Source organism: Pristis pectinata, chromosome 3 (assembly GCF_009764475.1).
Source record: "Pristis pectinata isolate sPriPec2 chromosome 3, sPriPec2.1.pri, whole genome shotgun sequence".
NCBI lineage: Eukaryota > Metazoa > Chordata > Chondrichthyes > Rhinopristiformes > Pristidae > Pristis > Pristis pectinata.
The window spans coordinates 63,962,278-63,973,483 of NC_067407.1; the positions used below are offsets into that span (position 1 = coordinate 63,962,278).

Consider the following 11,206-nt stretch of genomic DNA (forward strand, 5'->3'; position numbering starts at 1 on the left):
GGCTACAAAAGACAAAACAGAGGCTTGATATCCTGCAGCAAGTGATTTACCTCCTGACTCCTCAAAACTGTCGTACCATCCACTGGGCAGCAAGTGACAATGGTGATGGAACATCTCGTACTTGCCTGGACAAGTGCAGCTCCAATGAAACTTGGCAGGCTGACAGAAGTAGCACCCTGCTTGATTAGCACCAATTAACATCCTTAATATTTCTTAACTCCTGCACCAGTACTGCATAGGCTGGAGGGACTTTCATTAACGAAGTCCATTACAGGCAAAGCTTCTTTTCGAGCACATCCAAAATTCTCAACTTCTACCACTGAAGATCAAGGGCAACTCGAACATAGGAACAGTAGCACAGCAGGTTTTCTTCAAGTTTTAATTGACTTGATTAATATCTACAATACACAAATCATCTTTTGGGGAAAGTCTGGATAGACTAGGCTTGCATCTGCTTGTGTATAGGCAAGTGGGAAGGGATTTGACTGAAATTGAGGGATCTTGATAAGATGAAGGTTTCCTTTTGTGAGAAAACCTAGAACTGGACATTACCCAATTCAGAGAGAAGAGGCAGTATTTTTTCCCCCTCAAAGGCTAGTGGTCTTTGAAGCTCTCTTCCCCAAAGTACTGATTACAATTTTAAGACAGATGGAGATAGATAGGGACGTCTGCAAAGGGTTACTGGGGGAGACAGGAATGCAGAGCAAGGTCACAACCATCCTGTTGTGGAAATGTATTGCTATTCTTTCAACACCTTCATCCCAGAGAACGAGCCAACAGCACTCTAGCTGTACCTTCACTGGAGAGACCACAATTGTTCCAGAAAGTGGCTCATGACCACCTACTCACGTGCGCTGGGGATGGGCAATCAAAGCTGGCCTTGCCACTAACACCCACATCACATAACTGAATAAAAACTACACCACTGAATGTCACCGACTGAGTGGGGCAAAACAGGAAGCATTCAATCCTACATCACTGCAGCAGCTATAAAAAAAATACTTTGTCCCACAACCCTGCCTCTCATTCACCGCAGAAACAGGCCTTTCAACCCACCGAATCGACTCAACCATAAACTACCCATTTTGTTTTTTTTAAACTGAAACTACACAAATCCCATTTTAATCTCCTGACATTTCCGTCAACTCCCTCCAGATTCTACCATTCACCTACACACTCAGCACAACCGATAGCAACCAATGAACCTTCCAACCTGTAGGGCAACTTAATCAAAAAAAAAGTCAGCAACATTCCTGGAACTGAGAAAACAAACCCGTCTTCACTGTGATTCATCTCAGACAAACCTAGTGTTTTATCACATTACATACTAACGCAAAGTGCTGTTCCTCCCTGCAATTAGCCATCCTCTCTCAAAATCAGTGATTGTGCCCAGAACCTGTTTATCTAGCTCGTGACCACATCAACCAATGTAGTAGCCATTTTGAGCAAGGGAATATGACAGGACTCACTTGGATGTTGTTGTAATAAATCTGCCACTTGGTGTCACTGCATCCCAATCCAAACTACAGATAATGCACCAAAATTAACTGAAGCCACTGAAGTATCTAACTGGAACTCAAAATAACTTGCACAGAAAACTTAGGTTCCATTTTTGTTACATGTTTGATTATGTGAAAGGATAAATGTAATCAGATAAAATTTTAATACAGTACTATCCAATTTCTTACCCCACCAATCTTCCCTTCTTAAAGTACTGAGTCCCTATTGTGCATTTAATTCCACCGGGTTGGCCAAACTCAGCAGTCATTATTCATAACTGAACTTTAGCCAAGAGTAATGGCAAACGATCTGCCCTTGCAGGAAATCACAACCAAGCTAAAAATCATGTTCTCACCCTACTGACACAGTTGCACCCTTTTCAGCTTGGATCAGTCAATGCACATCAGCAGCAGGAACTCAGATCAGGACAAAGGTGCAGTTGGCATATAACTATCAGGAATCAAACAGTCATGACCTACATAACTGAGCCAAGCTGTAAACATTGTTAAATCGGTGCAAAACTTAAAACTCCATTTAAAGTAGGTTCTGCTTTATGCACTTCGTGGTTGCATCAACCGTATCCACTATTATTTTCTGGAATCCTTTCAAAATCCCACTTTTGTGTGAGCAATGCTCTTAGCCCAGTCTCCTTGCCTCCCTCTCTTCTCCGCCCCCCCCCCACCTGCGTTAGCATACTCCACACTCTCCAAAACTATGAAAGGAGGCAAGAAACAATCACCTTCAAAAATACACAAGAAAGATAGTTATCATGAGAGGGAGTAATGCACCTCCCTAACCCAAGGGCACTCAATCGTATGGTAGCACACTTCTTGTCCAGCTGAGAACAAGGTACTGAAAGCATATATTTGGAACCCTTCCTGGTCTGAATGGCTCAGCATAATACTGCATACTTCATTTACTAGCTGAGTCATTTATGCATCACATACAATCATTTTTTTTGGTGGTTTACAGTTGAGCTATGCAATCCTGCAGTTTTGAAATTGGTATTAAAAACATCTTTAGCACTCAACTTAGTCGCCACTTCTCACAAATCTCTTCCCCACCCCACCTCCTCCCTCCCCTCCCAACTGCTCCTATTCTGTCCCACGTTCCCAACCTCTCTGACATTCAGACTTCCTACAAGAGCTCATCAGCAAAACCTGAATACTTAAAATAAAAACACACCAGATTTCAGCCCACTGTTTAAGAAGTCGATAAAAGTTTTCCAACGTTTCAGCAGACCGAACACTGAATACTTCCCAACTGACCAGACTTCCAGCTTACAAAGGACAGATGCTGTTACAATTTCCTCAGTTTTGGCCTGGGACTTTCTGCTCAAGTTTATTCACAAGCACTTAGTGGAGGAAACCTTGAGACCAGAGGAAAGCAAAGAATCCCACTCCAAGTGGTCAAAAACAGATCATCAAGACTCAAATAAAAACACATTTGGAAGCGAGGTAGTTTATTCTCAATTTTCTTTTTAAAGACAATACTTCTGTCAAAGAAACCAGATATATATTTGTAGCCAAGTTAGAGGGCAAAATAACAAATAGTGACTGCCACTGATATTGGGACCCTTACTCTTACAACTCTAACCTATCCTCCAACTCCACTGCAGACCTGTTACAGTGACACAGCTTACAAAGCTGCTGGCTCGCTGCTCAGGCAATCCAGGTTCAATCCTACCCATTGGTGCCATCTATGTGCAGTTTGCATGTTCTCCCTGTGACCGTATGGGTTCCCCCGGGTGCTCCAGTTTCCTCCCACATCCCAAGGACATGCGGGTTAGTGTAAGCACTGGGGGATTAGTGTAAACAAAAAGGTAGTTTTTGGATGGTCAGCATAAACTTGATGGGGCAAAGGGCCTGTTTCTGTGCCATATCTCTTCATGATTCCATGATACGTCATGATTTAGACAATTGAGGAAGCTTGCACTGCAAGCACAAGATGGTTTAGCTTCAAAAGGTAAATGAGGAAATTCCAAATTTATCAGCCGGTGGCAGCATTCACACTGACTCATACAGATGCAAATTAATACTTTCAGAAAACAACATTGGGACATACCGACAAGTCCTAGGAAAGAACAGGAAACTTTGGACTAAGGGTTCCCAAAACACTCTGCCACTGAAATTTTGGGGCCCCTGTAATCTAACCGAAGGACAGATTGTTATAACATGCTATAATTATCAATGCCTCATGTACTTAGCTAGTAGGTAAAATGAGCAGTCAATAATCTTAGCCTAGCAATTCAAACCAACTTTGTAATCACTCCCAGAGCACACTTTCTGTTCTGGTGATTGGCACACGCAACATATGAAGGTTTCAGCACAGGTAAATAATCCAAGCCCTGGCTTTACTCTTAGTCACCATATTATTGCTTGACAGGGTCCAGATCTTTTTGTTACTACCAACTTTTCAAGACACCAAATGAACACTCAACTTTTCTTCCAACTCCCAAGTATGAAGAAGAACAAACAGAACAAAATGCTCCTGGCCCAAAGACTTTTCTTACACTGGAACAGAGAACATATAACAATACAAGACAGTAACAGGCCCTTCAGCCTACAACAGTGCCAATCTAATTAATCCCATCTGACTGAATACTGTCTATACTCCCTGCCTATTCATATGCCTGTCTAAATACCTCTTAAATGTTGCCATTATACCTGATTCTACCACTTTCCCTAGCAGCATGTCCCAGGCATCTACTACCCCATATATAAAACATACCCGGTAAATATCCTTCAACCTTTCCCCCACTCCCACCTTAACCCCCCACCTTCTATTATCTGACATTTCCAGCCTGGGGGAAAAGATTGACTATCTGCCCTACCAATGCCTCTCATAACTTTATACTCGTCTATCAGGTGGCCCCTCATCTCCAACGCTCCAGAGAAAATAATGAACACTCTCAAATGCAGACAACATTCTGGTGAACCACTTCTACTCCCTCTCCAAAGTCCCAAACATCCTGTACTGTGGTGACCAGAAATGTACATAATACCTCAAATGTGGCCTAACCAAAAGTTGTATATATCTGCAACACAACTTACCAACTTTTATACTCAATGCTCAACCAATGAAGGCAAGCACTCCATATGCCTTCTTTACTGCCCTATCCACTTGTGCCCACTTGCTCCAAGGCACCCTCATTGTTCTTTGTCTTTAGAAGGTAACTCTCAATATCCCTGTAGATACAGCCCAGCCATCAAAAGTGCAGAATGTGTTCTATTTCAACAAGAACCCGATCTCCAAAATCCAGATATTTCCCCCCACCCCAGCCCCTCAAAATCCAGGAGGGCAACTCCACTATCTGCGCAGTTCTCTGAAGCTGGGCCTGGAGCCAAGGGTTCAGTGGCACCTTGAGTCAATGGTAAGATTCTGGGACTAGTGACTATAATCCATGTCACAGGTCCAGATCAATGCCCATATCAGCATGAGATGCAAATGTGCATTCCTGCTGGGCAGAGGTCTACCCTTGTATAACACTGGGGTCCAGTCCTGCTGCTAATCCTGACTGCCATTCCAAAGAGCTCTTTTAAAAAGCTGCTACATGCATCTTTGAATCACCACCCCAGCACCACTCCCTCCCAGATTTTAATCTTATAAAACATGCCATACATGAACTTGAATTCCCATATAAAACTGAAGCTGCACTGTATACTGGTCTGTGTGTAGAAAGGGAGGAAATGTGTCCTGAAATGAGGGAGTGGGAAAGATTTGTCCTTGTGAGGAGAAGGTGTGAACATTCAACTTATTTAAAAGAAAGCACAAAGCTCTTGCATATTTTTCTGAATGGTTTGGACTGTTGCCTTCCATGTTTCTCTCTCAGGTCTTCACAAGTTCTAGTAACTAGTAATTATTACAGGGACTTCTCAATAACCAATTCTCCTTGCCCATCAAAGGCAGGCTCATACACAGGAGGAAATGCTGAAAGCAACTTCTGCCTCATCTCAGTACTATTTTGCTGGAAGTATTCAGGTTATACAGCAAGATCATCAACCTGAAATGTCAATTCTCTCTCCACAACTACTGCCTGACACAAGTATTTCCACAATTTTCTGATTTGTGAAGTTGCAGCTATTGCCAAGAAAGAAAAGAAAGGAGATGTGACAAGGGCAAGGAAGGGCAGAGCAGGAAGAAGAATAGCATGTGTCTTTATACTTGACTGAAGATATCAGAATCCAGTTGTGTAAAGTTAAAACACATTTCAGATAGGTGGCCCACAGAAGCAGTTCAGATTGTAAATCTGGCCTCCTCATGAACCAGAAGCATACCACTGACATAGAAAATGCTCTTATATCCTGTTATTCAGTTGTTGACATGGGTGTTACATTGATTTCAGCTGTGAGAATATTGTGAAAGTTGTCCTGTTATTCGGGTTACAGGCCAATGACCACTCTGGAACCGACCCTTACACAAGCATTGATATTAAAACAGAAGCAAACGGCAGATAAGAACAATCCCATTCTAAATCCGCCAGACATTCCCTCGCAGTTTCACTCAAGTTCTCTTTCCACAGACCATCAAATCATTAAATACAATGTACTCCACTCAGTGGAGCAAGAGAACATTGGAATGTCATGCCTTTTAAAACATTATCATTCCTTGCAATGGAAGATCTGGGGGGAGGGGGGGGGAGAGAAATAATAATTGATAACAATTTTTATCCCAAGTTATGTAATAGTCTATAACATTTCTGAATTAGTAATTGTGATCACATGCGCTAAAAATGCCAGAGTGCCATTACATTGAAACACAATCTGCACAATTATCAAAACACTGACATCATCAGAATCAGGGTAGGGACAGAGGGTTACACAGGGCAGAAGCTGATACCTTCTAAAACAGGGAAGGGGGCAGAATACCAGGTTTGGGCTATTTTATCAGCAGTCAGCTAATCTCAGGTCACTTCTGAAATGAGAGAAAAGAAATGCAAAGTGTGGTCCTTGCTCCAAATATTTTTCTAACCCATTCCTTGTTTCAACACCTCGGGTATCTCTGTTTTCAGTGATGCATTTGCAAGTACTGCAGCACACTGCCTCTCAAGAAGACACCAAAAAGTTACTTCATGCAATTACAAGGGGCCTGGACAAGGAACAGAATCAAATCTGAAACTGGTGAGGGATTCTGCATTTGTGAAATACAATACTTAAGGTCATACATTTGGTGTATCCAGTCCATGCTAAGAGTCAGACCTAGCTCCTGCTTTGAGGCATCTCAGGCCTGTAATTGTGATGCTGCCACTGCAACTCAAGGGCATAACCTCTGAAGTGTAATCAAACTGTAGCCCGAGTGCAGCGAGTACTAGACAAACAGAGCACAGCCTAATCACAGTACAAATGCTCAGCAACTGCAGCACTGCAAAGAACATAGAATCTCTTCGCACTTTTCTCAGTGCAAGGCAAGCATCAAAAAGACTATACAAAGTGGCATTTGAACACAGGTAACTCCTCCCTTACTTGCAAATACACACGACTCCTTTATTCCTACGGCCCATTAAATACAACTTACCCCACTCAGTCCAACAACGAACATTCGAATGTCCTTCTACCATTCCTTGCAACCAAAGGTGCATGGACGAAAGTCCCCATCAACTTGGCAGCAGAGTAACCAGTGTTACCATACCAGTCAGTACTGTTTTAGATGGGGTGCTCGGCATGCAAGTTTACACTTTCCATTTTTTTTTGTCTCCTTGACTGAATTTCTCAGGTGGGGGCAAGGTCCATTTCCCCCCATGAATGTTCTCCATTTGAATGTCCAGCAAGTGCCGCATCACACGGGTCCAGTTTGCATGGTTGTCGACCACCCACCGATACATAGTTCTCGCCAGTGGTCACTGTGTTGGGCTGAGTAAAGCCCCCGGCTACTTTACATACAGCGCAGTAGCAGGTTGGTCAGTCCCAACTGTCCAGTGGCCCGTTGCTGTGCTTTTGAGGAGCAGAACTACAATAGCAGCAGTGCGCTGGCCCTCAGTTTTTACCCAATAACTCATGAGGGCTCTGAAACCAGGGCCCTCCAACCATTCCTCACAACTTGACCTTAGAGGTGTATAAAATCATGAGGGGCATTAAATAAGGTGAATGCACACAATCCTTTTCCCAAGGAAAAGGAATCAAAAACTAGAGGGCATAGGGTTAAGGTGGGGGGGGGGGTGGGGGTAAGGGACCCTAGGAGCAACTTCTTCAGAATATGTGGAACAAACTGCCAGACAAAATGGCTGAAGTACAATAACAATATTTAAAAGCCATTTGGTCAAGTACATGGATACAAAAAACAGAGGGATTTGGGCCAAATGGGACAAGCTTACATGGGCATCTCGGTCAGCATGGACAAGTTGGGCTGAGGAGACCGTTTCCATGTAGTATCACTCTATAGCTGCTTCAAATTCCTGCTATTCCACACCATCCTTAAGTGAGGAACGCCAACCAGATCCAAGCTCTCATTCAGGTGACCATTATGCACGACACACGTAATACTTAGACCCAAGGCCACGAATCACCAGGTTTAGTTTGGAGCACAGATAATGCATATCTAAAAACAAGTCTAACAACAGTGACCAAACTTCAAAGTAAACCATCATGTGAAGTGCCACAAGACACTCCAATGACGTAATAAGGCTATACAAAGACAAGTATTTTTTTTATTTTTACTAAATGGTGCATTTACTGGTAAGCCTTAGGGGGTTTCCGCAAAAGATTTTAGCTTACAGTTTCTCCCGCCCGGAGCAGGTTTTAAAGTTAACACCGAACAACAGCTTAACGTTCGGGGTGCGCTCACGTTTTAACAAAGTGAAATCAGTGTCGCTGCATGCGTGTCATGTGTGCGGGTGTGCCGAGTCAATAGCACCGTAACGCACCAAACCGGCACAGCCCAAACCTCATACAGCAAAACCACGAACTTCAAACTGCTCTGGACAACCAGATGTTACCCAATGTAAAACAACAACGGAGATGTAACTTTCTCCATTAAAAAATGCGATACCAAAGCCGGGCGTTCACTCATTTCTCCTTTCTTTTTAAAAGCAAGAATAACAGAGCTCACAATTAATGAATGGATTTCTCTGCAAACCAATCATGACAGAAACTGCTGCCATGGTTTCTTAAAGTTAAAAAAGGTTCCAACACTCCAGTTGCGTGCAAATATGAATCACCAGCCTTTTGACTAAAAAAGTTTCCACGTTGTCATTTCTACCGTGTGATCTTTCAGTTCCCTTCCTGACATTGACGATACTACTTGTCTAACTTTTTTAAAAACTGTTTTCCTTTTCCAAAAAAATCAGTAAGGGGAAGCGGGGGAGGGGGAAGAACCCCCTGCAATCCGGCACAGACCCAATCCAGATTTGAAACTGCTGTCCGCACTTTTTAAAACTCTACTTCGCCACGCAAATAGTGGCGAATCTGCGTCAAACTCTACAAATTTAACAGCACACACACACAAAAAGCGATGAAAAGTGAATGGAAGTTGAGAGGAGGCAGATACTCCGCTCCGACACTGGCCGGGTGCACGCCTCCAAAGCGCAAAATTTTCTTTATTCGCCAGGGTCTGCGGCAGAGTTTTAAGATGGAGAACCCGGTGACGAAATTCATTTTAGTTGACCAGAAACTGTCACAGAAGTTCTAGTGAGGGGAGGGGAGGCAAATCAATTCATCGCCTCCGCCACTAGTTGGACGGAGTCAATGGAAACCCCTCTGAGTGAAGTGGGGTGGGGGAAAGAGTCGCTGTACAAAATCCCGGGCACCGAAAAACTGGCGGTGTTGCAGCGTTCAAAGAGAAAAAGTTTGGAGTTTCTATTTTAAGCACACACACGAGTTGCGATACAGGTCGGGAAGATGGGAATCTGCGCTCTTCCACCACCGTTCACTCGGAGCCCGCGTTCCTGCGATAGAAGCCTGTCAGAAATTTGTTTGAGAGGAGGGAGCCGGACACGGGGCAAGGAGGCTGGCGAGAGGCCGGGCTTCGAACCTCCTTCACAGCCCCACTCGCCCGCCCGGAACCGGCTCCCGACCTGTTACCCCTTTTCCCTCAGCTCAAGCCGCCCGAACAACCCACCACCCCAACCCCAACCCCAGCCCCTCGCCCACTGACCTGCACAGACAGCAGCAAACCCCAGCACGCCCCAAAAGTGCCTCCAAAGCCAGCCGGCCCCCATCTCTCAGCAGCTCCCTCCGAGTAACAATCCTCATAGAAGCCAGCTGGGTTGGGGGGGGGGGGTGGAAAGGAGGGAGCGAGGTGTGTAGCAATGTCCGGGGGAAAGGCGAGTTGCGGGGCACCGGCCGCCCCGGCTACAGTGTTGCCGACATTGGAACTCGGAGTAACTTTGTTGGCGGCCGCGTCACCCGCGCGCACTCCTCCTCCTCCGCCGCCGTCGCCCTTCCCCAGCGCCGCCCCTTTCCCCTTCCGCCACCCAGCACTCAACCCCACTCGCCGCCCTCCTTCACCCCGACTGACTGCTTGCTGCGAATCGCCTCTCCAACGCACAACAGGGACTATTTAGCCTCCTTTGCCAGCTCCCACCGCCCCCCCCCCCCCCACCTTTGCCGATTTTTTTTTGTCGGTGCGGAGGTATTTCCTTCTTCTGTTTTGAAGTTTCCCCCGTGAGTGTGTCAAGTATTTCAGAATGAAAGCCAGTCTGTTGAACAAAGTCACGTCAGCTGCTCTACCAGCAGAGTTTGCTCCAACTTTGTGGAGGGTGAAATACTGCATTGTTAATCATCTTCCACAAAGGCAGGTAATATTTTGTGTCGGGAAGTATGTTAGTTGAAGACACTGGTGTCACGACAGGTACACTGCAAGTATCCTGTTCTGTGACGGGCTGCTGTACCTGACAGCTTGTGCCATTAAACCTGTTTGCCGCTCCGCCGCTGAATCAAATGACAAATCGGGACCTGAGCATCGAGCTTGACTCTCAATTGCACTGCTGGGCGAGGTGAAAGCAGCTCTGCACCTCATTTTCATCGAACCTTTGCTGCCCCTGACCTATCAAAATTCTGCCACGCTCCAATTGACCCCCAGGATCCTCAACATTTGGGGTGGGAGAGGAGGATGACACGCTTCTGTCACCCGGTATCTTCATCCATGCAGTCAAAATAACCAGCAAAGGCCCTGTATGCCACAGAAACGCGTGATTCCATCCCATTGGATTGCTGAGATCTTGCTCGCTGTAAACTGGCCGCTACTTTCACCCAATTTCAGTGACTATCTGGTAAAAATATAAGTTCTTTCTTGGCATATTTTTGACAGATGCAAAAAGGTGACGGATATTACTTCCTGGTAATGTACTACCAGGAGAAGAATTGGCTGAATTTAGTGTAATGTTAAGCACACTTCCTCAGACAGTCTGCCTCAAAGTCTTTCTGATCTGCAGACATGACAGGCAATTTGTAGATAGTAAGGTGCGACCATAAGTAAATGAGAAGATTATCTGTAGTTTGTTTTTATTCTGGAGAAATACTGACCAGGCCACTAGGTAGTAAAATTCCAATAATTTGGCATTCGATTGTTCAGAAATCCTGGCAATCTGGTACCTGGCTCTCTCATTGTTCCAAATGTGACCCAAGGGTCCAGAGTGCAAATGAGGTGTGCGCCAGTATTAGGGATCGGGAGTGTGGCCGAATCCAGGGGCCAGACTGTGGGCAGGTTGTATCCAGGTAGAGCCAGGATTGGGGTTCGGAACGCCCGGGGTCAGGAACAAGGGTAGGTTTGC

The 11,206-nt window shown here is 45.0% G+C and overlaps 1 protein-coding gene across 1 annotated transcript in view; it reads right to left on the reverse strand.

Moving 5' to 3' along the window:
* LOC127567716 (neurogenic locus notch homolog protein 2-like) overlaps positions 1–9,839 on the reverse strand; it is a 152,077-nt gene extending 142,238 nt beyond the window's left edge. Inside the window, exon 1 of the mRNA XM_052010682.1 lies at positions 9,589–9,839. Coding sequence (XP_051866642.1) covers positions 9,589–9,652 — 64 coding nt within the window. The 5' untranslated portion in view covers positions 9,653–9,839. The remainder of the gene's footprint in view (positions 1–9,588) is intronic.
* Between the last annotated feature and the right edge of the window lie 1,367 nt (positions 9,840–11,206).